Here is a 24,210-nt window from a genome sequence, read left to right on the forward strand (position 1 = left end):
TCTTACCGGGTGTGGATTAAATTCAGTGCCTGACCCACACGAGTATAGCGCTTTAGTGTAAATCTGTCAGTCGTAATGTGGAAGATGGAAAACAGGGATAGAAAAATACAGAATAAGAACAGGATACAAAATGGGAAAGGAAGCAAAAACATAAATGGAGAAGAGGGAGCAAACATAAGAACATAAGAACGAAGGAACACTGCAGCAGGCCTACTGGCCCATGCGAGGCAGGTCCAAGTCTCCTACCGGCTTAAGCCAATGCACCCAACCCAGTCAGGTCAGGTCACATTGACTTAAGGGAGGAACACGGCAACCGACCTGGTAGCACAAGCTATCAGGTCCAACTCACACCCACCCACATCCACTCATGTATTTATAAATAGTATTATTATTATTATTATTATCATTATTATTATTATTATTATTATTATTATTATTATTATTATTATTATTATTATTATTATTATTATTATTATTATTATTATTATTGTTATTATTATTATTATTATTATTATTATTATTATTATTTTTATTATTATTATTATTATTATTATTATTATTATTATTATTATTATTATTATTATTATTATTATTATTATCATTATTGAGAGTTAAGACACTTGTGCAACATCTGGATATCTTTATTGTAGACGTTTCGCCATCCAGTGGCTTTATCAATACAGATTCTTGGACATAATTAGAAAACAGAAGAACTATATACAAAAGATGAGGTAATCAGTCCCTCAGCCTTGGAGGTGGTGTTTACAACACCGTGGTTGTAGAGATTCTGAAGCACAGGTAAGGAGACTGGCGCTTGTATAGGCGTCAGTGAATAGGGACGTGTAGCAGACGAGGGCATAGTCACTGGTAGGCGGGATTTCCCAGTGGAAGTAGGTCCTTCCCAAATTGATGGGCTAGTTGCAGACCTTCTTCACGGCTTCTTCACGGCTTCTGCAACTAACCCATCAGTTTGGGAAGGACCTACTTCCACTGGGAAATCCCGCCTACCAGTGACTATGCCCTCGTCTGCTACACGTCCCTATTCACTGACGCCTATATAAGCGCCAGTCTTCTTACCTGTGCTTCAGAATCTCTACAACCACGGTGCTGTAAACACCACCTCCAAGGCTGAGGGACTGATTACCTCATCTTTTGTATATAGTTCTTCTGTTTTCTAATTATGTCCAAGAATCTGTATTGATAAAGCCACTGGATGGCGAAACGTCTACAATAAAGATAACCAGATGTTGCACAAGTGTCTTAACTCTCATCTTGTTGGTATTGTATACCTGTCTTGCACATTATTATTATTATTATTATTATTATTATTATTATTATTATTATTATTATTATTATTATTATTATTATTATTATTATTATACACTGGCGGCATTAGCCAGGCTTTGTACGGCCCATACAGTTTCAGTACTTCCTTGTATGATAACTAAAGAGTAGAAACATGCGTGTTTCTTTCCACCTGCTATGTTCCCCATCAGATTCCTACACTGACCTAAGGAGGCCTGGTCACAGAGGTAAACTCCAGGTTGCTTGCAAGAGAGTATATACAATAATTTGCACGTTTATACTTACAAGATTCAGTTTGTGTGTATGATCTGTGTATGAGGATAGACTGAGGGCCCTGAATCTGCACTCTCTCGAAAGGCGTAGAATTAGGGGGGATATGATCGAGGTGTATAAATGGAAAAAAGGATAAATAAAGGGGATGTAATTAGCGTGCTGAAAATTTCCAGCCAAGACAGGACTCGCAGCAATGGTTTCAAGTTGGAAAAATTCAGATTCAGAAAGGATATAGGAAAGCACTGGTTTGGTAATAGAGTTGTGGATGAGTGGAACAAACTCCCGAGTACAGTTATTCAGGCTAAAACGTTGTGTAGTTTTAAAAATAGGTTAGATAAATACATGAGTGGGTGTGGGTGGGTGTGAGTTGGACCTGACTAGCTTGTGCTGCTGGGTCTGGTACCGTGCTCCTTCCTTGAGTGGAGGTGACCAGACTGGGTGGGTCATTGGGCTAATCTGGGGGAGAGGGGGGACATGGACCTGCTCCGCATGGGTCAGTAGGCCTGTTGCAGTATTCCTTCTTTCTTATGTTCTTATGTGGGTCACAGTCACAGCCAGTGGCTGTGACTGTGTATACTGTATTTTAAAGATTGTAAACTTATATTTATTGTGTAGTTTCTAACCTGATGTCTTAGTTTCTAAGTTCATAGTGGGTTAACTTGTGTATGTGTATATATTAAATCTGACGGGATGCAATAATCGCGGACAGGCGATGATAAAGGTTATATATATATATATATATATATATATATATATATATATATATATATATATATATATATATATATATATATATATATATATATATATATATATATATATATATATATATATATATATATATATATATATATATATATATATATATATATATATATATATATATATATATATATATATATATATATATATATATATATATATATATATATATATATATATATGTTAATGTTGCAGTTTAAAAACTGTAGTGTAAAGCACCCTTCTGGCAAGACAGTGATGGAGTGAATGATGGTGAAAGTTTTTCTTTTTCGGGCCACCCTGCCTTGGTGGGAATCGGCCAGTGTGATAAAATATATATATATACATATCCCTCTGTGTGTGTGTGTGTTGTATATATAGGAGGTAAAACACTGCATCAAAAAAATATATTTATTTCTGAAGCATTATGTCTCAATCTTTGAACAATTAACAGCCAATTTCTCACTAGTCAAAAACCATGTTGAAAGGGACTGGATTTCCAAGATGTAAGATGTTGAAAGTACTAGATGTTAAGGGTTGATGTACGGGAATACCTCCAGTAGCTTGTTAGCGTTCTTCCTTCTTTTCAGTTCACAGATTGGTATTCCCAGTTGTCATTACCGGATAAAGCTTTAGTGGGGTTAATCCTGTTTTGTTTCTGGTCACAACACTTCTGTGCTCTTGGTTGATTTGTCCTCGAGGAATAACAGGCCCTGGTAAACATTAACCAAAGAAATGACGACGGTGGCCGAAACCGCGATGGAAACCCCCGAATCTACGAAATTGTGGGTCGGGGTCTGCCACGGCGTAGGGTTCAGGCATGGCTCTAGTTGATCCCATCAGGGCCGCCAGGGCCATCACCACTGCCAAAATCAGGATCAGCTGCAACGTCAGTAGAAGAAAATCATTTAATGTCATGCGATTAATTAAATAAATGAGTATTTCACTAATGCTGACTTAACACTGGTGTCGTGAGATCATCCCTTAGGTATGATGCCTCTTACTTATACAATACTTATACAGTACGGCTGAACATACTAATGTACGATACTGTGACAAGGGGAGCATCCCTCCTTGTCATAGTGAAGGGCTCTTGTTTTGAGGAGCAGGAGCAGATTTAGTCCTCATCCTTTGCTCAAACATGACCTGACTAGTTTGGGTGCATTGGCTTAAGCTGGTAGGAGACTTGGACCTGCCTCGCATGGGCCAGTAGGCCTGCTGCAGTGTTCCTTCGTTCTTATGTTCTTATGTTCTTATTTCCTCCTCTTATTTGAGTGAATTACAGTTAGATTCAATACTATTAATGGAACTATAATTTACATTGTTATGATTGGTGTAATATGACATATACATATTTTTTGGACAAAAGAAGGAAGGCTGGGCATGAGAAAGGCCTATCTAGCATGGACCAGTAGACCCAGTATGAGCAATAGGCTTGGCATGGTCAGTAGGCCTAGCATGGGCTAGTAGGTCTATCATAACCAGAAGGCTAACTGTGGGGCTCCTGTGTTTATATTAGCACCTGATAGGTGTTAATATAAACACCTACAAATTGATGATTCAGACACACATGCAACAATTGGGTATCTTTATTGATGTAACGTTTCGCCTGCACAGTAGGCTTCGTCAATCAGTGAATTTGCCCTCGTCTGCTTCACCTGACGTTACTATATAAGCGCCAGGATTCTTTCTTCTGCTTCAGAATCTCCACGACTATGGTGCTGTTCGCACCTACTCCTAGGTTGAGGGACTGATTACCTCATCTTCTGTACATAGTTCTACTGTCTTCAAGTTATGTCCTAGAATTTGTATTGATAAAGCCACTGGATGGCGAAACGTCTACAATAAAGATACCCAGATGTTGCACATGTGTCTTACTCTCATCTTATTTATAAAGTTGGTAATGACAGCCGCAAACTGTCACCATAGCTGTCAGAAGCTTCAAAGTCTTAAAAAACAGAGTCAATCACTTTTAACACTTTAAATCTTGCAATTCAACATAACTCTCTTCTTACGATGAAAAATTCACTTCTTTCAGTATTGTAAATGACAGCTTCAAATCACTTCTTTTTAACTGGACGAATCTTACATAAAAAAGGTAAAACGAGGCAGTTAAACAAGTAATTTCAGTACGTCAGAACTTTACAAATTAGAATATAGTAGTGGGATAAGCAAATAAATAAATAAATAAATAAATAAAGACAGCGAAATAACGAAAATAACGTTCAGTCAGATGAAGGCTCGAACGAGATATTTGTACAGTGGTATGTAACCTGTTCCTGGTGAATTATTATCACGGGTGAGCCCTAAACCAGTAGGAATTATACAGTGCCTGTGGAGAGGGGGGGGAATGAAAGGCATTCAGGCTCAATTAAAATCCAGTTCTCTAGATCAAGAGCCCCTCACCAGCGTCAAGGAACCTCCCTGGAGGGACTCCAGGTGAAGAGGTCTTGACTGAAACAATTGCAAATCGGCTTCTTAGGATTCAACCAGACTACCTGCCATTTCCCAGTCGCTGCGTGACCAGTACGGGTACATGGCTTTTAGAACGCAAGACTGGAGGAGCACTGCAGCAGGTCTACTGGCATCCCCTTCAACACAATGATAGTGTGTGAGGATGGACACGAGAGGTACACAATTACTTACGATTTTCATTTTGCTTGGAGAATGATAGTAAAGGCGGCTGCTTGACGTTGACTGTCCTGAAATGACGATGTTCATGTCTTTATATACCAGCGAGTGTTGCTCGCATCTAACTCCGCCTCTTACCTCCGCATAGCTGGTGCTTCTTATCCGTTTATGAAAAACAAAAACTGGCTAATCCTGATTCTCTACGGACAAAAACAAAAGAATTCTTCGATTTTTTTAGTAAAATTAAGCTACATAAAGGAAAATATATAGATACTACTTAATTATATATATATATATATATATATATATATATATATATATATATATATATATATATATATATATATATATATATATATATATTATATATTAGGAAAGTTACACAAGACTGGCTTGGCAACTTTACATTAGAAGGTCAGGAGATGCGTTGATGAGAGCTTGTGGCAGAAAATGGTGAGCAATTTCCACGGGGACAGTTTCGCACACTGTGATAGAAACGTCGAGTTTATTATGGGAAGAAAACCCATACGTACAATCAAGATGTTTATCGAAGGAGATGTTTCGCCACTAAGGGATGCATCAGTCCTAACGCGACGGTCTGGAGTTTTGAAACTCTTTGATCGTGGGTTCTAACCCCGTCCGTGGTATGGTTTGTATTGTTTTTATTCCTACAATCTGTGTTCGTACAATCCAATTTAGTACACACATTACATAATATGTGTCTTGAAGTGCAAGACACATATGCAACAAAAGGCACATGTGTAACAACGGAAATCTAAATTAAGGATCAATATTCCTAGTGTTGCACAAGTCTTGATTCCCACTAGTCGGAATTGTTATTCCACTGTGTATGTGTCACTGAATTGCCATATGTTGTTATTTTTTTTTTTTTTGGCTAGGGCGTGATGTTTACTTTTTGTGTATGTTGTTGTTGTTGTATATCGATGTTGTACAATACCGACAAGATGATGAATTAGAGACGTGCAACGTCTGGGTATCTTCTGTAGACATTCCGCCAACCACTGGCTTTATGAATACGATACAGGAGACTGAGTAAGTAATTAGTCCCTCAGTCTTGGAGCAGGTATTCAGTACCACAATCTTAACTCTTCAAGACTACGTTACTGATTCTTCCAGTACTGAACACCTGCTCCTAGGCTGAGGGACTGATTACCCTATTCTCCACCTCTTCAGTCTTTAGTATTGTACTGACATAGCCACTGGTACGCGAAATGTCTACAGAACGAAGATACTCAGATGTTGCAAGTATGTCTAACTCATTAGGTTGTTGTAGAAGCGTGACAAGTCTTGTCAATTCCCTGCATCCTTCAGGGTATTACCCGGGGACCTTCAGCGGGAACCTATTGCGCAGGAGTCCCCAGGGCTCAGGAGGCTCACTTCAAGGACAGAGTAAACTGAGTAAAGACAATGATTACATTAAGGGAGTAATCTCTTCACTTTCTTCATTTCCCTCAGAGCACAAGGAGTAAGGCGATACCATCAAGCTGTGGCTAAGAGATAGGTATGTACTGATCAAGACATTAGTTAAGGAAACGTTCCGCCTCGAGAATCGTGGGGAAGCGTAGTGAACTCGTATAGATGGACTTCTAGGTAGTGAACTCGTATAGATGGACTTCTAGGTAGTGAACTCGTATAGATGGACTTCTAGGTAGTGAACTCGTATAGATGGACTTCTAGGTAGTGAACTCGTATAGATGGACTTCTAGGTGACCACTTCATGAAGATGCACGAACTCTTTAATGACGAGGAAAACACCACTACCGTTTCCTCATACAGATAGAATCAATCAATCAATCAATCAATCAAGTTTATTCTCTATAAGGATTACAATGCTGAGTTTACAGAATTTGGTTATTGTGTGGTTTACATGTAGTAAAATACTAATTACAGAGTGTACCACTAGAACACCTAGCATGGCTAGGCATTTCGGGCAGACTTAGATTAATTCTTAACTTTAAAATATTAGAAATTATGAGGTAAGTTGGTATTATGGCTAAGTGACTAAATACTAGTTTGTGAGTTTAGCAATGTGAATGCTTTTGTTTTGGCACAATACATAGTTTCAGTATTGGAGTGTCACAGGCCAACTTATGGCTAGTTAGGATTCATTATTTTAAGATTAAGATTGATATTTCTGTGTTTATGGTCAAATGCGTGAGTGAGTGTAAGTGTGAACCACCAGGTGGTATTCATGTAATTAGTTGACGGGGTGTATCAGAGAGATAAGATGTTTCCTAATGGTAGTTTTGAAGGTGATGAATGTGTCTGCAGTTCTAGAGTTTTCAGGTAGGGTGTTCCGAATTTTAGGGCCTTTGACATACATTGAATTTTTGTAAAAGTTTAGTCGGACACGGGGAATGTCATAGAGATGTTTGTGTCTGGTGTTATGCCTGTGGGTTCTGTCACAACTATCAAGAAGGAGTTTTAGGTCAAGGTTAATATTGGAATTTAAGGTCCTGTAGATGTAGATTGCACAGTAGTAAGTGTGGATGTACTGAACAGGGAGTAAGTTTAGATCTATGAAGAGTGGGGGGGGGTGTTGCCAGGGATGGGATTTAGTGATCATTCTTACTGCGGCTTTCTGTTGGGTTATTATTGGCTTTAGGTGTGTTGCTGCAGTTGATCCCCAAGCACAAATAGCATAGGTGAGGTATGGATAAATAAGTGAGTGGTATAGTGTGAGAAGGGCATTTTGCAGCACATAGAATTGTATCTTGGAGAGGATCCCAACCGTTTTGGATACTTTTTTGGTTATGTATTGGATATGGGTGCTGAAATTCAGGTTGTTGTCGAGGTATAGGCCTAGGAATTTGTCCTTATTATGTCTGGCAATTAGAGTGTTGTCGATCTTAATGTTAATTTGCGCAACTCCTGCTCTGCTACCAAACATAATAAGCGTAAGTTTATTGGCTGTCATCCAAGTCGATATTTTGAGCAGCTCCTCGTTAACAATGGTGTTGAGGGTGGCAAGATTAGGGTGAGAGATAACATAAGTCGTGTCGTCAGCAAAGAGAATGGGGTTCAGGTGTTAGGATACGTTTGGAAGATCTTTGATGTATATGAGGAAGAGCAGGGGACCCAGGACACTTCCCTGCGGAACTCCAGTATCAAGTGGACGTGTTGATGATGCCGTGTCTTTAATGGTGACATACTGATACCTATTAGTAAGGTAGGATTTGAAATATGCAAATGCATGGCCTCTTATACCATAATGGTCAAGTTTGTGGAGTAGGATGCCGTGGTCTACTGTGTCAAAAGCTTTTCTTAGGTCAATAAAAATTCCTAGCGGATATTCCTTATTTTCCAATGCTGTGTAAAGCAGATCTAGCATTTTTATAATTGTATCATTAGTGCTTTTATTTTTCCTTAATCCAAATTGGCAGGGGTTGAGTATGTTTTGTGTTGTTATAAATGAATATAGTCTCCTGTGCACGAGTTTCTCAAAGTTTTTGTATAGCAATGGTAAGTTTGATATTGGCCCATAGTTGTTTAAATCTGTAGGGTCACCACCTTTATGTATTGGTGTAACCCTTGCTGTCTTGAGTAGTTTCGGGAAGGTGCTAGTTTCTAGTGACTTGTTAAAAAGTAATGAAATAGTATGAGAAAGGACATGGGCCGCTCGCTTGTACAATAATGGTGGGACGTGAGGCAGATTCCCTGAGTTATTTTTAAGTGACTTTATAATCTCGGTGACTTCCGTGGGCTCAGTTGGGACAAGATAGCAGTAATTTGGGAAATTCCCATCTAGGTAGTCCCCGGCATGGGCATTGGTACGTGGGATTTTGTTGGCGAGATTAGATCCTATGGTTGAGAAGAAGTTGTTTATCTTGTTAGCTGTGTCAGTGGGATGTAGTGGTGCTTCATTAGGTTTAGTTAGGACAATATTCTTGTTTTTTCAGTTTGTGGGTCCCTAGAATCTGGGAGAATGTTTTCCAGGTCTTTTTTATATCTCCTCTTGTGTCAGTGAATCTGCTGAAGTAGTACAGTTGTTTGGCTTTCTTTATTACTTTGGTGAGAACTGATGAACAGTGTTTAAGAATATTTTTGTGTATTAAGCCCTGTCTACTGCTTTTCATATTGGTGTTTCTTATCTATGGATTTCAGAATGCTGATGGTTAGCCATGGGCAACCAAGCCGTTTATTCGTGATTTGTTTCGTTTTTATAGGACAATGTTTGTTGTATAGTCTAAATAATTTGCTAACAAAAATGTCTGTCCAGTCATCAGTACCATTGGCCTTGGAGAATTCTGTAGGCCAGTCAACAGTCTCTAGGTCAACTGTGAAATTCCTTATTGAGACCTCGTCATGGAGTCTAAATAAAACTTTGTTGTAAGGAGATGCACCTAAATTCTGGATCCAGGAAAGGAGATGCACCTAAATTCTGGATCCAGGAAAGGAGATGCACCTAAATTCTGGATCCAGGAAAGGAGATGCACTTAAATTCTGGAACCAGGAAAGGAGATGCACCTAAATTCTGGATCCAGGAAAGGAGATGCACCTAAATTCTGGATCCAGGAGTGGAGATGCACTTAAATTCTGGATCCAGGGGAATAAGATGCATTCAACTTCTGGATTCAAGAAAGGAGATGCACTCAAATTCTGGACCAGGGATGAAGATTGACTCAAATTCTGGATCCACACAAACTATCTGCTGAGAAGAACTTTCTGCTTATATGTAGGTTAAAGACTGTCGTGTATTATCTAAGTGTTTGAGGTTAGGACAAAAAAGTAGAAGTCTGAGAGGGAGTTTGAAAATGCTTAAGGCGAAGCAAGTCAGTGGTTTGTGCAACACGTTTACCTGGGTGGCAGTGGTGTTGCCTGCTGTTGTTTGTGGTAGTGTTGTTGCCTGCTGTTGTTTGTGGTAGTGGTATTGCCTGCTATTGTTTGTGGTAGTGGTGTTGCCCACTGTTGTTTGTGATAGTGGTGTTGCTTGCTGTTGGTCCTGCTATTGTTTGAGGTAGTGGTGTTGCCTGCTGTTGTTTGTGGCAGTGGTGTTGCCTGCTATTGTTTGTGGTAGTGGTGTTGCCTGCTGTTGTTTGTGGTAGTGGTGTTGCCTGCTATTGTTTGTGGTAGTAGTGTTGCCTGCTGTTGTTTGTGGCAGTGGTGTTGCCTGCTGTTGTTTGTGGTAGTGTTGTTGCCTGCTGTTGTTTGTGGTAGTGTTGTTGCCTGCTGTTGTTTGTGGTAGTGGTGTTGCCTGCTATTGTTTGTGGTAGTGGTGTTGCCTGCTGTTGTTTGTGGTAGTGGTGTTGCCTGCTGTTGTTTGTGGTAGTGGTGTTGCCTGCTATTGTTTGTGGTAGTGGTGTTGCCTGCTATTGTTTGTGGTAGTGGTGTTGCCTGCTATTGTTTGTGGAAGTGGTGTTGCCTGCTGTTGTTTGTGGTAGTGGTGTTGCCTGCTGTTGTTTGTGGTAGTGGTGTTGCCTGCTATTGTTTGTGGTAGTGGTGTTGCCTGCTGTTGTTTGTGGTAGTGGTGTTGCCCGCTGTTGTTTGTGGTAGTGGTGTTTCCTGCTGTGTTTGACTATGGTAGTGGTGTTGCCTGCTGTTGTTTGTGGTAGTGGTGTTGCCTGCTATTGTTTGTGGTAGTGGTGTTGCCTGCTGTTGTTTGTGGCAGTGGTGTTGCCTGCTGTTGTTTGTGGTAGTGTTGTTGCCTGCTGTTGTTTGTGGTAGTGTTGTTGCCTGCTGTTGTTTGTGGTAGTGGTGTTGCCTGCTATTGTTTGTGGTAGTGGTGTTGCCTGCTGTTGTTTGTGGTAGTGGTGTTGCCTGCTGTTGTTTGTGGTAGTGGTGTTGCCTGCTATTGTTTGTGGTAGTGGTGTTGCCTGCTATTGTTTGTGGTAGTGGTGTTGCCTGCTATTGTTTGTGGTAGAGGTGTTGCCTGCTGTTGTTTGTGGTAGTGGTGTTGCCTGCTGTTGTTTGTGGTAGTGGTGTTGCCTGCTATTGTTTGTGGTAGTGGTGTTGCCTGCTGTTGTTTGTGGTAGTGGTGTTGCCCGCTGTTGTTTGTGGTAGTGGTGTTTCCTGCTGTGTTTGACTATGGTAGTGGTGTTGCCTGCTGTTGTTTGTGGTAGTGGTGTTGCCTCCTGTTGTTTGTGGTAGTGGTGTTTCCTGCTGTGTTTGACTATGGTAGTGGTGTTGCCTGCTATTGTTTGTGATAGTGGTGTTGCCCGCTGTTGTTTGTGATAGTGGTGTTGCCCGCTGTTGTATGTGGTAGTGGTGTTGCCTGCTATTGTGTGTGGTAGTGGTGTTGCCCGCTGTTGTATGTGGTAGTGGTGTTGCCTGCTATTGTTTGTGGTAGTGGTGTTGCCCGCTGTTGTTTGTGATAGTGGTGTTGCCCGCTGTTGTTTGTGGTAGTGGTGTTGCCTGCTGCTGTTTGTGATAGTGGTGTTGCCTGCTGTTGTTTGTGGTAGTGGTGTTGCCCGCTGTTGTTTGTGGTAGTGGTGTTGCCCGCTGTTGTTTGTGGTAGTGGTGTTGCCTGCTATTGTTTGTGGTAGTGGTGTTGCCTGCTATTGTTTGTGGTAGTGGTGTTGCCTGCTGTTGTTTGTGATAGTGGTGTTGCCTGCTATTGTTTGTGGTAGTGGTGTTGCCCGCTGTTGTTTGTGATAGTGGTGTTGCCTGCTGTTGTTTGTGATAGTGGTGTTGCCTGCTATTGTTTGTGGTAGTGGTGTTGCCCGCTGTTGCTTGTGATAGTGGTGTTGCCTGCTATTGTTTGTGGTAGTGGTGTTGCCTGCTATTGTTTGTGGTAGTGGTGTTGCCTGCTGTTGTTTGTGGTAGTGGTGTTGCCTGCTGTTGTTTGTGGTAGTGGTGTTGCCTGCTATTGTTTGTGGTAGTGGTGTTGCCAGCTATTGTTTGTGGTAGTGGTGTTGCCTGCTGTTGTTTGTGGTAGTGGTGTTGCCTGCTATTGTTTGTGGTAGTGGTGTTGCCTGCTGTTGTTTGTGGTAGTGGTGTTGCCTGCTATTGTTTGTGGTAGTGGTGTTGCCTGCTGTTGTTTGTGATAGTGGTGTTGCCTGCTGTTGTTTGTGGTAGTGGTGTTGCCCGCTGTTGTTTGTGGTAGTGGTGTTTCCTGCTGTGTTTGACTGTGGTAGTGGTGTTGCCTGCTGTTGTTTGTGGTAGTGGTGTTGCCTGCTGTTGTTTGTGATAGTGGTGTTGCCTGCTATTGTTTGTGGTAGTGGTGTTGCCCGCTGTTGTTTGTGGTAGTGGTGTTGCCTGCTATTGTTTGTGGTAGTGGTGTTGCCCGCTGTTGTTTGTGGTAGTGGTGTTGCCTGCTGTTGTTTGTGGTAGTGGTGTTGCCTGCTATTGTTTGTGGTAGTGGTGTTGCCTGCTGTTGTTTGTGGTAGTGGTGTTGCCCGCTGTTGTTTGTAATAGTGGTGTTGCCTGCTGTTGTTTGTGGTAGTGGTGTTGCCCGCTGTTGTTTGTGATAGTGGTGTTGCCTGCTATTGTTTGTGGTAGTGGTGTTGCCTGCTGTTGTTTGTGGTAGTGGTGTTGCCTGCTGTTGTTTGTGGTAGTGGTGTTGCCCGCTGTTGTTTGTGATAGTGGTGTTGCCTGCTGTTGTTTGTGATAGTGGTATTGCCTGCTGTTGTTTGTGGTAGTGGTGTTGCTTGCTGTTGTTTGTGATAGTGGTGTTGCCTGCTGTTGTTTGTGGTAGTGGTGTTGCCTGCTATTGTTTGTGGTAGTATTGTTGCCTGCTGTTGTTTGTGATAGTGGTGTTGCCTGCTGTTGTTTGTGGTAGTGGTGTTGCCTGCTGTTGTTTGTGATAGTGGTGTTGCCTGCTGTTGTTTGTGGTAGTGGTGTTGCCCGCTGTTGTTTGTGATATTGGTGTTGCCTGCTGTTGTTTGTGGTAGTGGTGTTGCCCGCTGTTGTTTGTGATAGTGGTGTTGCCTGCTGTTGTTTGTGGTAGTGGTGTTGCCCGCTGTTGTTTGTGGTAGTGGTGTTGCCTGCTGTTGTTTGTGGTAGTGGTGTTGCCTGCTATTGTTTGTGGTAGTGGTGTTGCCTGCTGTTGTTTGTGGTAGTGGTGTTGCCCGCTGTTGTTTGTGGTAGTGGTGTTGCCTGCTGTTGTTTGTGGTAGTGGTGTTGCCTGCTGTTGTTTGTGGTAGTGGTGTTGCTCGCTGTTGTTTGTGATAGTGGTGTTGCCTGCTATTGTTTGTGGTAGTGGTGTTGCCTGCTGTTGTTTGTGATAGTGGTGTTGCCCGCTGTTGTTTGTGGTAGTGGTGTTGCCTGCTGTTGTTTGTGGTAGTGGTGTTGCCTGCTGTTGTTTGTGATAGTGGTGTTGCCTGCTGTTGTTTGTGATAGTGGTGTTGCCTGCTGTTGTTTGTGGTAGTGGTGTTGCCTGCTGTTGTTTGTGGTAGTGGTGTTGCCTGCTGTTGTTTGTGGTAGTGGTGTTGCCTGCTATTGTTTGTGGTAGTGGTGTTGCCCGCTGTTGTTTGTGGTAGTGGTGTTGCCTGCTGTTGTTTGTGATAGTGGTGTTGCCTGCTGTTGTTTGTGGTAGTGGTGTTGCCTGCTGTTGTTTGTGATAGTGGTGTTGCCCGCTGTTGTTTGTTGTAGTGGTGTTGCCTGCTGTTGTTTGTGATAGTGGTGTTCCCCGCTGTTGTTTGTGGTAGTGGTGTTGCCTGCTATTGTTTGTGGTAGTGGTGTTGCCCGCTGTTGTTTGTGGTAGTGGTGTTGCTCGCTGTTGTTTGTGGTGGTGGTGTTGCCTGCTGTTGTTTGTGATAGTGGTGTTGCCCGCTGTTGTTTGTGGTAGTGGTGTTGCCTGCTATTGTTTGTGGTAGTGGTGTTGCCCGCTGTTGTTTGTGGTAGTGGTGTTGCCCGCTGTTGTTTGTGGTAGTGGTGTTGCCTGCTGTTGTTTGTGGTAGTGGTGTTGCCCACTGTTGTTTGTGATAGTGGTGTTGCCAGCTATTGTTTGTGGTAGTGGTGTTGCCAGCTGTTGTTTGTGGTAGTGGTGTTGCCAGCTATTGTTTGTGGTAGTGGTGTTGCCAGCTGTTGTTTGTGGTAGTGGTGTTGCCTGCTGTTGTTTGTGGTAGTGGTGTTGCCCGCTGTTGTTTGTGATAGTGGTGTTGCCAGCTATTGTTTGTGGTAGTGGTGTTGCCAGCTGTTGTTTGTGGTAGTGGTGTTGCCAGCTATTGTTTGTGGTAGTGGTGTTGCCCGCTGTTGTTTGTGGTAGTGGTGTTGCCAGCTATTGTTTGTGGTAGTGGTGTTGCCAGCTGTTGTTTGTGGTAGTGGTGTTGCCAGCTATTGTTTGTGGTAGTGGTGTTGCCCGCTGTTGTTTGTGGTAGTGGTGTTGCCAGCTATTGTTTGTGGTAGTGGTGTTGCCCGCTGTTGTTTGTGGTAGTGGTGTTGCCCACTGTTGTTTGTGATAGTGGTGTTGCCAGCTATTGTTTGTGGTAGTGGTGTTGCCAGCTGTTGTTTGTGGTAGTGGTGTTGCCAGCTATTGTTTGTGGTAGTGGTGTTGCCCACTGTTGTTTGTGATTGTGGTGTTGCTTGCTGTTGGTCCTCCAACATGAATCACCTTCAAGTGGAACGCAGTGCAGCTTCCCCTCCTTACCACTGTACCTTATGTAGCCATTTATAGCGCATCTATGCATGGAAATATTTGCTGATAATGGAATACTTACTTCAGCGAAGAGTCCCCAGCATTTGGATGGTCGCATTTGAATGTTCCATTAGTTTTACACGATACTTCCCCCTCAGGCGCTGCATTCCAGCAACTGGATTGCCTGTTGGCTGTGACTTACGGGGTCTGTATTCACAACGGCTTCATTCGTGTCTCTGCCAAAACCGGTGGTAGCAGTTTCAGTAGATATATCGAGATTTCTTCTATTAATTTTGTAATGTGCGGCCAAGATGGTATTAAGAGTAGCGATGTGGCCAGGGCGCTCCATTGTGGCAGCCACTGCTACTTAAGAGGCGCGTGAGTTTCCCTGTCTCCTAATATCATGTTTATTATCCCCCTGTAATCTACCTCGTCCATAAATATTATCGCATTTGCTTTGTCTGTTTTCGTAAGGTGAGCAAAGGTCAGACTTCTGCAACACAATTGTCCTCAAATATCTGTTAAGTAATACCATGAATTAAGGAGAGATCCTAGATTTCACCTTTCGAAAGCAGACAAAGCAAATGCGATAGTAATTATGATTGCAGAATTACCCTCAACTCCTTTAATCCCGGTACGTATCTGTCGTATAAAATAAGGGTAGCCGAATACTGCTGATGTATTCAGTTTTACCGTTATTTTATTTCTCAGGAAAAAACCTAACACGGTCTTCATGACGACACGTTCAGTGATGGTGTCTAAGGACACGTATGAAAATGGTGTTGTCGATGGACTCCTGTCAGACTAGAGTAGCAGCTGTCACTGTGGCCTGCCGGTGCTGGACTCCGATTCGGTTAGTCAGTCTGAACTCGAGATGCAGTTCCTTATATACCCGCATGCGAGACTTCAGCCTTCTGACTCCAACCACACAAGCAAAATCTTGTATCTTGAAAAACCTGGTTCGCATTTAAGTGTCTTAAAGGAGTAAAATATATATATATATATATATTTTGCTTAAGTGCGTTTGGACACTAATTTCAACATTGACATTTGTGGGAATAAAGCAAATTCGCCAAATCATTCAGATTTTTCTCACGGTAAGTTCAGTGCTATGTGATTTGGAAAGTACAGTTTCTCGCCTCTGGTAAGACAGCGATGGAGTGAATAATGTTAATAAAAGTGTTTCTTCTTTTCTTTTTTTTTTTTTTTTTTTGGGGGGGGGGGGGAATCACTGAGACGGTGGGAGACGGCCCGTGTGTTAATAAAAAAAAATATTGAATATGTTTATAATCCAGGATATATATTTTCATCGTTAGTCCTTACTCAAGACTGTTTCTGAAGCCTTAGGTGACTGTATCAGGGAGGAGGAACCTGCTTAAGGAAGTATTCAAGTTTATACATTATTAAACTCACAGAGACACGTTAAACTTGTAAGGTGGCATCTGGTACGTAGCTTTGACCAGGTTTGGACCTTGTTTATTCCATACCGCAACAATGAACCAAAGCGCTTTCATAATAATACACGCCTAAGTGTTTGTTGGCGTGTCTTGAACCGCCGAGCTGTGAGGTTCTTGCAACACTCGCTGAACCGGGAAGGTAATCTAGGTTGTTGTAAGGCTGGAGAGGATAGTTGTAGTTCCTTGGGTCAAGAGAGCTTCACCAGCATGATGGCACCCTCCCATGAAGGACAGATGTTCAAGAGATGAGGTAATGATTTAACCGGTAACTCAGAGGCGTGACAGACATCGATAAACAGCGCAAAATACATCCTCTCTGGAACCGGGGTTAAGCAAACAGAAGATCCAAGCCCTTCCAACACCGTCTTCAGGTTGACGTATAAGACACATGTGCATCAGTTAGATGCTGTTATTTCCGGAAAGTTTCACTTCAGAGACAGCAGAAGTGAAGACTATGAGATCAGTCCATCAGCCTCAAAGAAGTAGTTTTGAGGTGGTCAGTCCCTCAGCCTGGAGAAGAGATCAGCTTCATAGTATTAAAGACAAGTTCATCCATTCACCCATTTATTCAACAGGTGTGTAAGCTGGACTGCGTGTCGCCAGAACCAACAGCCTGACTGACCAAGTCACGAAACTAGCAAGAGGTCAACATCAAGCGACAAGGTCAACACCACCACGACCAGGATAAGGAGTCAGGCAAAGCCTGTGATCAGGACTTTCAAGGTAACCAAAGATCACACTATCATAGCCAGTTCAAAAGATGGCACTACCATACCTAGTCAAAAAGATGGCACTACCATACCTAGTCAAAAAGATGGCACTACCATACCTAATCAAAAAGATGGCACTACCATACCTAATCAAAAAGATGGCACTACCATACCTAGTCAAAAGATGGCACTATCATACCTAGTCAAAAAGATGGCACTACCATACCTAGTCAAAAAGATGGCACTACCATACCTATTGCCAAGCTAACACTACCAAGTCTCTCGCATATATCTTGTCAGGCAAAAAAATAAATAAATAAAAAGTTACTGGCCTTGTCGGACCTGCCCTTCTGGAGGTGAACTTACGAATTATTTAATAACAGACGCTTAAAGTATCACTTTTGATCACTAGTGGTTGTGAGAAATTACTGTTGTATATCAATAGTTTTGTATTATCCTGTTTTGCGTGGTCATTATTTAGTTATCAAAGTTGAAAAATGTTTTTTTTCTAATTAACGGAGTCAAGTTAGAAACTTTCCAGCCACCTGAACAGATTTTTTTTATAACAAAGTTTCATATAACAGCTTTTTGGAGTGTGTGTGTGTGTGTGTGTGTGTGTGTGTGTGTGTGTGTGTGTGTGTGTGTGTGTGTGTGTGTGTGTGTGTGTGTGTGTGTGTGTGTGTGTGTGTGTGCTGGCGTCTACTCAACGACTTTACTTGTATAGGTGGTGGATGAGAAGGTAGACTGACTAGTTCCAGTTGCTGTAGTTGTCTATGATAGTGTAACTGAGCAGTTTCCTTTGCCCTTTAGCGTTCCCCAGGACTTTGTTCTCGTACCGATATTGTTTACCGTTAATACTAGTGGCTTAGTCTTACTGATGTGTGCCCTGGGGGTTGATACTGTTTACTGCTGATGCTAGTGGCTTGTGGCTTAGACTTATCGATATGTGCCCCTGGGATTAATATTGTTAATTGTTGATGCTAGTGGCTTGTGACTTAGACTTACTGATGTGCGCCCCTGGGGTTGATATTGTTAACTGCTGATGCTAGTGGCTTGTGGCTTAGACTTACTGATGTATGCCCCTGGGATTGATATTGTTAATTGTTGATGCTAGTGGCTTGTGGCTTAGACTTACCGATATGTGCCCCTGGGATTAATATTGTTAATTTTTGATGCTAGTGGCTTGTGGCTTAGACTTACCGATGTGTGCCCCTGGGGTTGATATTGTTAACTGCTGATGTTAGTGGCTTGTGGCTTAGACTTACTGATGTGTGCCCCTGGGGTTGATATTGTTATCTGTTAATGCTAGTGGCTTGTGGCTTAGACTTACTGATGTGTGTCCCAGGAGATGTTACTTACTATTCATGCTAGTGGCTTAGCCTTAGTGATGTGTGCCACAGGGAAATAAAATAAAACAAACATGCCTTTGGAATAGTCTTGTAATTTATTGTTCACACACAAACACTCTCTCCTTTGCTAACTGCCGGGGGATGGTAGTTAGACTTGAGAATAATTCGGCCACAAACAAGACATTGTTTAGACGAGGATGTAGACTGCCTTCTGTAGTTTTGTAAGTGAAAACTCGACAGAACATCGTCGAGTTCTTGGAGGTCCCGTCAAGGTGAGTTGTTCTGCATGCATGTTAAGGGCTTGCTGTTACTTCCTCGAGTCAAGCCTGATTATTTCCCATTTCTCAGGCACTGTACGACCCTGATGGGTATTGGTGCCACCAGGATGATGAGGATGAGGATGGGACTCAATATTTAGATTCTATCGTTTTCGAAATTGCGGTCTTTTAAAGCCAAGTTTCAATTAAGTGAGGTCTTGAAGGTTATGACCACAGACTTAGGTGTGTCAGAGAACTCCTAAGACTTAAGACTCAGGGCTGCAGAGCTAGGTTTCATTGGGACAACGTTTCGTTTTGTTTAGATCTTCCCCAAGGCATGTTTCGCTCTGTACGAAGCTTCATCATAACTTCAGCCACAAGTTTAAAGGATCAGGTTGACTTCACCAACAGATTTTAAGATACAGTAAAGTTACCAGAAAGAAGTGAAGGTCATCACGATAATCAAGGTCATTAAGGTTAAGGTGGGTCACCAAGGTAGGTTAGGCTGTTACTGGTGCCTCTCGTAAATTATCCTATGTAAAAACCAAAGCCGCCACCATAAGGATAACCATAACCGCCATAACCGCCATAGCCAGAGTAGGGATAACCGCCATAACCACCATAACCGCCATAACCGCCATAACCACCATAGCCGCCATAGCCACCGTAATAACCAGGGTAGCGGTGACCGAAGTGCCGATGACGACCGTAGCCATAATGGCCGAATCTGCGGTAATAGGGGTCAGCGGAAGGGTCAGCGGAAGGGTCAGCGGCAGGATCAGCAGCAGGGTCAGCGGCAGGATCTGCTACAGGGTCAGCGGCCGGGTCTGGGAGGGCCAGGGCCAAGGCCAAGGGTTCAGGGTCAGCGAGGGACGACCCCACCAAGAGGGTAGTCAGCACCACCAGGGCGGTCATCACCGCCAAGAACTGCAAGCGTAAACAAGTATTTTATATTTCATAGTCATATCTCTCTCTCTCTCTAACTCTCTCTCTCTCTCTCTCTCTCTCTCTCTCTCTCTCTCTCTCTCTCTCTCTCTCTCTCTCTCTCTCTCTCGGGGAAAACTGAGCAAAATCATAATAGTTTTATATTAAGTGAAAAAACTTAATATTTCGTAATGTTTCTCTTATTTTTTTAAATATTTTCGAGCCTTTTTTTAATTAAGTCACAAATGTTCCACTCACTATTTCAAGCCGGACAAAATATACCATGAATATACTATAAAATATACCAAAATATAACATTAAAAAATTCAACAGCCATTAGCTACCCGCCCATCCCCCCATCCCCCCCCCGGCAAAAAAAATTTAATTTTCTTCCATATGTCCAAAACACAACTGAATCAGAACTACTAGAGGATTTATATATCCAAAAAAACAGGGGAGGGCATAAAGTCAACATTGACCCCCCCAAAAAAAAAAAAATCAGTGAGGCAATAACTCAAAATATTTCGGAGGGGGAGGAGGGATTTTTAATGGTAAAAGCTGAGCGAAACGTCGTTTGATTGGGCAGCTTGATCGAGTATGGGCATGACAAATTAGGGGAAGCTCACTCTAGTCTTCTCGGCTCCCTCATTTGCATAAATCTGCATAAATGATTATGACAAAGTGACTATTCTTTTCTGCTTGTAACTGAGACGAAACATGTAATAAACAGGAAGTGTCTTTGACAAACTGTAGATACAAGTGAAGTGACTGGTGGACCTTAGCAAGTGACTGGTGGACCTTAGCAAGTGACTGGTGGACCCTAGCAAGTGACTGGTGGACCTTAGCAAGTGACTGGTGGACCTTAGCAAGTGACTGGTGGACCTTAGCAAGTGACTGGTGGACCCTAGCAAGTGACTGGTGGACCCTAGCAAGTGACTGGTGGACCTTAGCAAGTGACTGGTGGACCTTAGCAAGTGACTGGTGGACCTTAGCAAGTGACTGGTGGACCCTAGCAAGTGACTGGTGGACCTTAGCAAGTAATTGCTGGACCCTAGCAAGTGACTGGTGGACCTTAGCAAGTGACTGGTGGACCCTAGCAAGTGACTGCTCGACCCTAGCAAGTGACTGCTGGACCCTAGCAAGTGACTGGTGGACCTAAGCAAGTGACTGGTGGACCCTAGCAAGTGGCTGGTGGACACTAGCAAGTGACTGGTGGACCCTAGCAAGTGATGTTGGACCCAAGCAAGTGACTGGTGGACCCTAGCAAGTGACTGGTGAACCATACAAGTGACTGGTGGACATTAGCAAGTAACTGCTGGACCCTAGCAAGTGATGTTGGACCCAAGCAAGTGACTGGTGGACCCTAGCAAGTGATGTTGGACCCAAGCAAGTGACTGGTGGAAGTTAGCAAGTGATGTTGGACCCTAGCAAGTGATGTTGGGCCCAAGCAAGTGACTGGTGGACCTTAGTAAGTGACTGTTGTACCCTAGCAAGTGACTGATAGACCCTAGCAAGGGACTGCTGGACCCTAGCAAGTTACTGGTGGACCCTAGCAAGTGACTGCGGGACCCTAGCAAGTGATGTTGGACCCTAGCAAGTGACTGGTGGACCCTAGCAAGTGACTGCTGGACCCTAGCAAGTGACTGCTGGACCTTAGCAAGTGACTGCTGTACCTTAGTAAGTGAATGCTCGACCCTAGCAAATGACTGGTGAACCCTAGCAAGTGACTGGTGGACCCTAGCAAGTGACTGGTGGACCCTAGTAAGTGATGTTGGACCCAAGGAAGTGACTGGTGACCCTAGCAAGTGACTGCTGTACCTTAGTAAGTGAATGCTCGACCCTAGCAAATGACTGGTGAACCCTAGCAAGTGGCTGGTGGACCCTAGCAAGTGACTGGTGGACCTTAGCAAGTGACTGGTGGACCCTAGCAAGTGGCTGGTGGACCCTAGCAAGTGACTGGTGGACCCTAGCAAGTGACTGGTGGACCATAGTAAGTGATGTTGGACCCAAGGAAGTGACTGGTGACCCTAGCAAGTGACTGGTGGACCCTAGCAAGTGATGTTGGACCCTAGCAAGTGACTGGTGGACCCAAGCAAGTGACTGCTCGACCCTAGCAAGTGACTGGTGGACCCTAGCAAGTGACTGCTGGACCATAGTAAGTGATGTTGGACCCTAGCAAGTGACTGCTGGGGCCTAGTAAGTGACTGCTGGACCTTAGCAAGTGACTGCTGTACCCTAGTAAGTGATGTTGGACCCTAGCAAGTGACTGTTGGACCCTAGCAAGTGACTGGTGGACCCTAGCAAGTGACTCCTCGACCCTAGCAAGTGACTGGTGGACCCTAGCAAGTGGCTGATGGACACTAGCAAGTGGCTGCTGGACCATAGCAAGTGACTGGTGGACCCTAGCAAGTGATGTTGGAGCCTAGCAAGTGACTGGTGGACCCAAGCAAGTGACTGCTCGACCCTAGCAAGTGACTGCTGGACCGTAGCAAGTGACTGCTGGACCCTAGTAAGTGATGTTGGACCCTAGCAAGTGACTGTTGGATCCTAGCAAGTGACTGGTGGACCCTAGCAAGTGACTCCTCGACCCTAGCAAGTGACTGGTGGACCCTAGCAAGTGGCTGATGGACCCTAGCAAGTGGCTGCTGGACCATAGCAAGTGACTGGTGGACCCTAGCAAGTGATGTTGGAGCCTAGCAAGTGACTGGTGGACACTAGCAAGTGACTGGTGGACCCCAGCAAGTGACTGCTGGACCATAGCAAGTGACTGCCCGACCCTAGCAAGTGACTGGTGGACTCTAGCAAGTGACTGGTGGACCCTAGCAAGTGACTGCTGGACCCTAGCAAGTGACTTCTGGACCGTAGCAAGTGACTGCTGTACCCTAGCAAGTGACTGGTGGACCCTAGCAAGTGACTGGTGGACCCTAGCAAGTGACTGCTGGACCCTAGCAAGTGACTGCTGGACCATAGCAAGTGACTGGTGGACCTTAGCAAGTGACTGATGGAGCCTAGCAAGTGACTGGTGGACCCTAGCAAGTGACTGGTGGACACTAGCAAGTGACTGCTGGACCATACCAAGTGATTGGTGGACCCTAGCAAGTGACTGGTGGACCCTAGCAAGTGATGTTGGACCCTAGCAAGTGACTGGTCGACCCTACCAAGTGACTGGTGGACCCTAGCAAGTGACTGGTGGACCCTAGCAAGTGACTGGTGGACCCTATTAAGTGACTGCTGGACCCTAGCAAGTGATGTTGGACCTTAGAAAGTGACTTGTGGGCCCTAGCAAGTGACTGGTGGACTCTAGCAAGTGACTGGTGGACCCTAGCAAGTGACTGGTGGACCCTAGCAAGTGACTGGTGGACTCTAGCAAGTGACTGCTAGACCCTAGCAAGTGACTCGTGGACCCTAGGAAGTGCCTGCTGGACCCTAGCAAGTGACTGGTGGACTCTAGCAAGTGACTGGTGGACCCTAGCAATTGACGGGTGGATATTAACAAGTGTTGTTGGACCCAAGCAAGTGACTGGTGGACCCTAGCAAGTGACTGGTGGACCCTAGCAAGTGACTGGTGGACCTTAGCAAGTGACTGCTGGACCCTAGCAAGTGAGTCCTGTACCCTAGCAAGTGACTGCTAGACCCTAGCAAGTGACTGGTGGACCCTAGCAAGTGACTGGTGGACCCTAGCAAGTGACTGTTGGACCCTAGCAAGTGACTGTTTGAGCCTAGCAAGTGACTGCTGGACCCTAGCGAGTGATGTTTGACCTTAGCAAGTGACTTGTGGGCCCTAGCAAGTGACTGCTGGACCTTAGCAAGTGACTGCTGTACCCTAGTAAGTGACTGTTGGACCCTAGCAAGTGACTGGTGGACCCTAGCAAGTGACTGCTGTACCCTAGCAAGTGACTGCTCGGCCCTAGCAAGTGACTGCTGGACCCTAGCAAGTGACTGCTGGACCCTAGCAAATGACTGGTGGACCCTAGCAAGTGACTGTTGGAGCCTAGGAAGTGACCGATGGACCCTAGCAAGTGACTGATGGACCCTAGCAAGTGACTGGTGGACCCTAGCAAGTGACTGGTGGACCCTAGCAAGTGACTGGTGGATCCTAGCAAGTGACTGGTGGACCCTAGCAAGTGACTGGTGGACCCTAGCAAGTGACTGGTGGACCCTAGCAAGTGACTGGTGGACCCTAGCAAGTGACTGGTGGACCCTAGCAAGTGACTGGTGGACCCTAGCAAGTGACTGGTGGACCCTAGCAAGTGACTGGTGGACCCAAGCAAGTGACTGCTCGACCCTAGCAAGTGACTGGTGGACCCTAGCAAGTGACTGCTGGACCATAGTAAGTGATGTTGGACCCTAGCAAGTGACTGCTGGGGCCTAGTAAGTGACTGCTGGACCTTAGCAAGTGACTGCTGTACCCTAGTAAGTGATGTTGGACCCTAGCAAGTGACTGTTGGACCCTAGCAAGTGACTGGTGGACCCTAGCAAGTGACTCCTCGACCCTAGCAAGTGACTGGTGGACCCTAGCAAGTGGCTGATGGACACTAGCAAGTGGCTGCTGGACCATAGCAAGTGACTGGTGGACCCTAGCAAGTGATGTTGGAGCCTAGCAAGTGACTGGTGGACCCAAGCAAGTGACTGCTCGACCCTAGCAAGTGACTGCTGGACCCTAGCAAGTGACTGCTGGACCCTAGTAAGTGATGTTGGACCCTAGCAAGTGACTGTTGGACCCTAGCAAGTGACTGGTGGACCCTAGCAAGTGACTCCTCGACCCTAGCAAGTGACTGGTGGACCCTAGCAAGTGGCTGATGGACCCTAGCAAGTGGCTGCTGGACCATAGCAAGTGACTGGTGGACCCTAGCAAGTGATGTTGGAGCCTAGCAAGTGACTGGTGGACCCTAGCAAGTGACTGGTGGACCCCAGCAATTGACTGCTGGACCATAGCAAGTGACTGCCCGACCCTAGCAAGTGACTGGTGGACTCTAGCAAGTGACTGGTGGACCCTAGCAAGTGACTTCTGGACCCTAGCAAGTGACT

The 24,210-nt window shown here is 44.3% G+C and overlaps 1 protein-coding gene and 1 long non-coding RNA gene across 2 annotated transcripts in view; both read right to left on the reverse strand.

Moving 5' to 3' along the window:
* Window positions 1–2,716: 2,716 nt before the first annotated feature.
* Window positions 2,717–5,096, reverse strand: LOC128690395 (uncharacterized). Its single transcript, XR_008407292.2, has 2 exons — window positions 4,966–5,096; window positions 2,717–3,201 (listed from the first exon to the last, which is right to left on the reverse strand). It is a non-coding gene; the product is annotated as an uncharacterized lncRNA (long non-coding RNA).
* A 12,979-nt stretch (window positions 5,097–18,075) lies between these two features.
* LOC128690396 (heterogeneous nuclear ribonucleoprotein D-like-B) overlaps window positions 18,076–24,210 on the reverse strand; it is an 8,976-nt gene continuing 2,841 nt past the window's right edge. The window contains exon 2 of the mRNA XM_053779074.2: window positions 18,076–19,185. Within this exon, the coding sequence (XP_053635049.1) occupies window positions 18,787–19,185 (399 nt within the window). The 3' untranslated portion in view covers window positions 18,076–18,786. The remainder of the gene's footprint in view (window positions 19,186–24,210) is intronic.

The sequence above is a fragment of the Cherax quadricarinatus genome, chromosome 29 (genome assembly GCF_038502225.1).
Source record: "Cherax quadricarinatus isolate ZL_2023a chromosome 29, ASM3850222v1, whole genome shotgun sequence".
NCBI lineage: Eukaryota > Metazoa > Arthropoda > Malacostraca > Decapoda > Parastacidae > Cherax > Cherax quadricarinatus.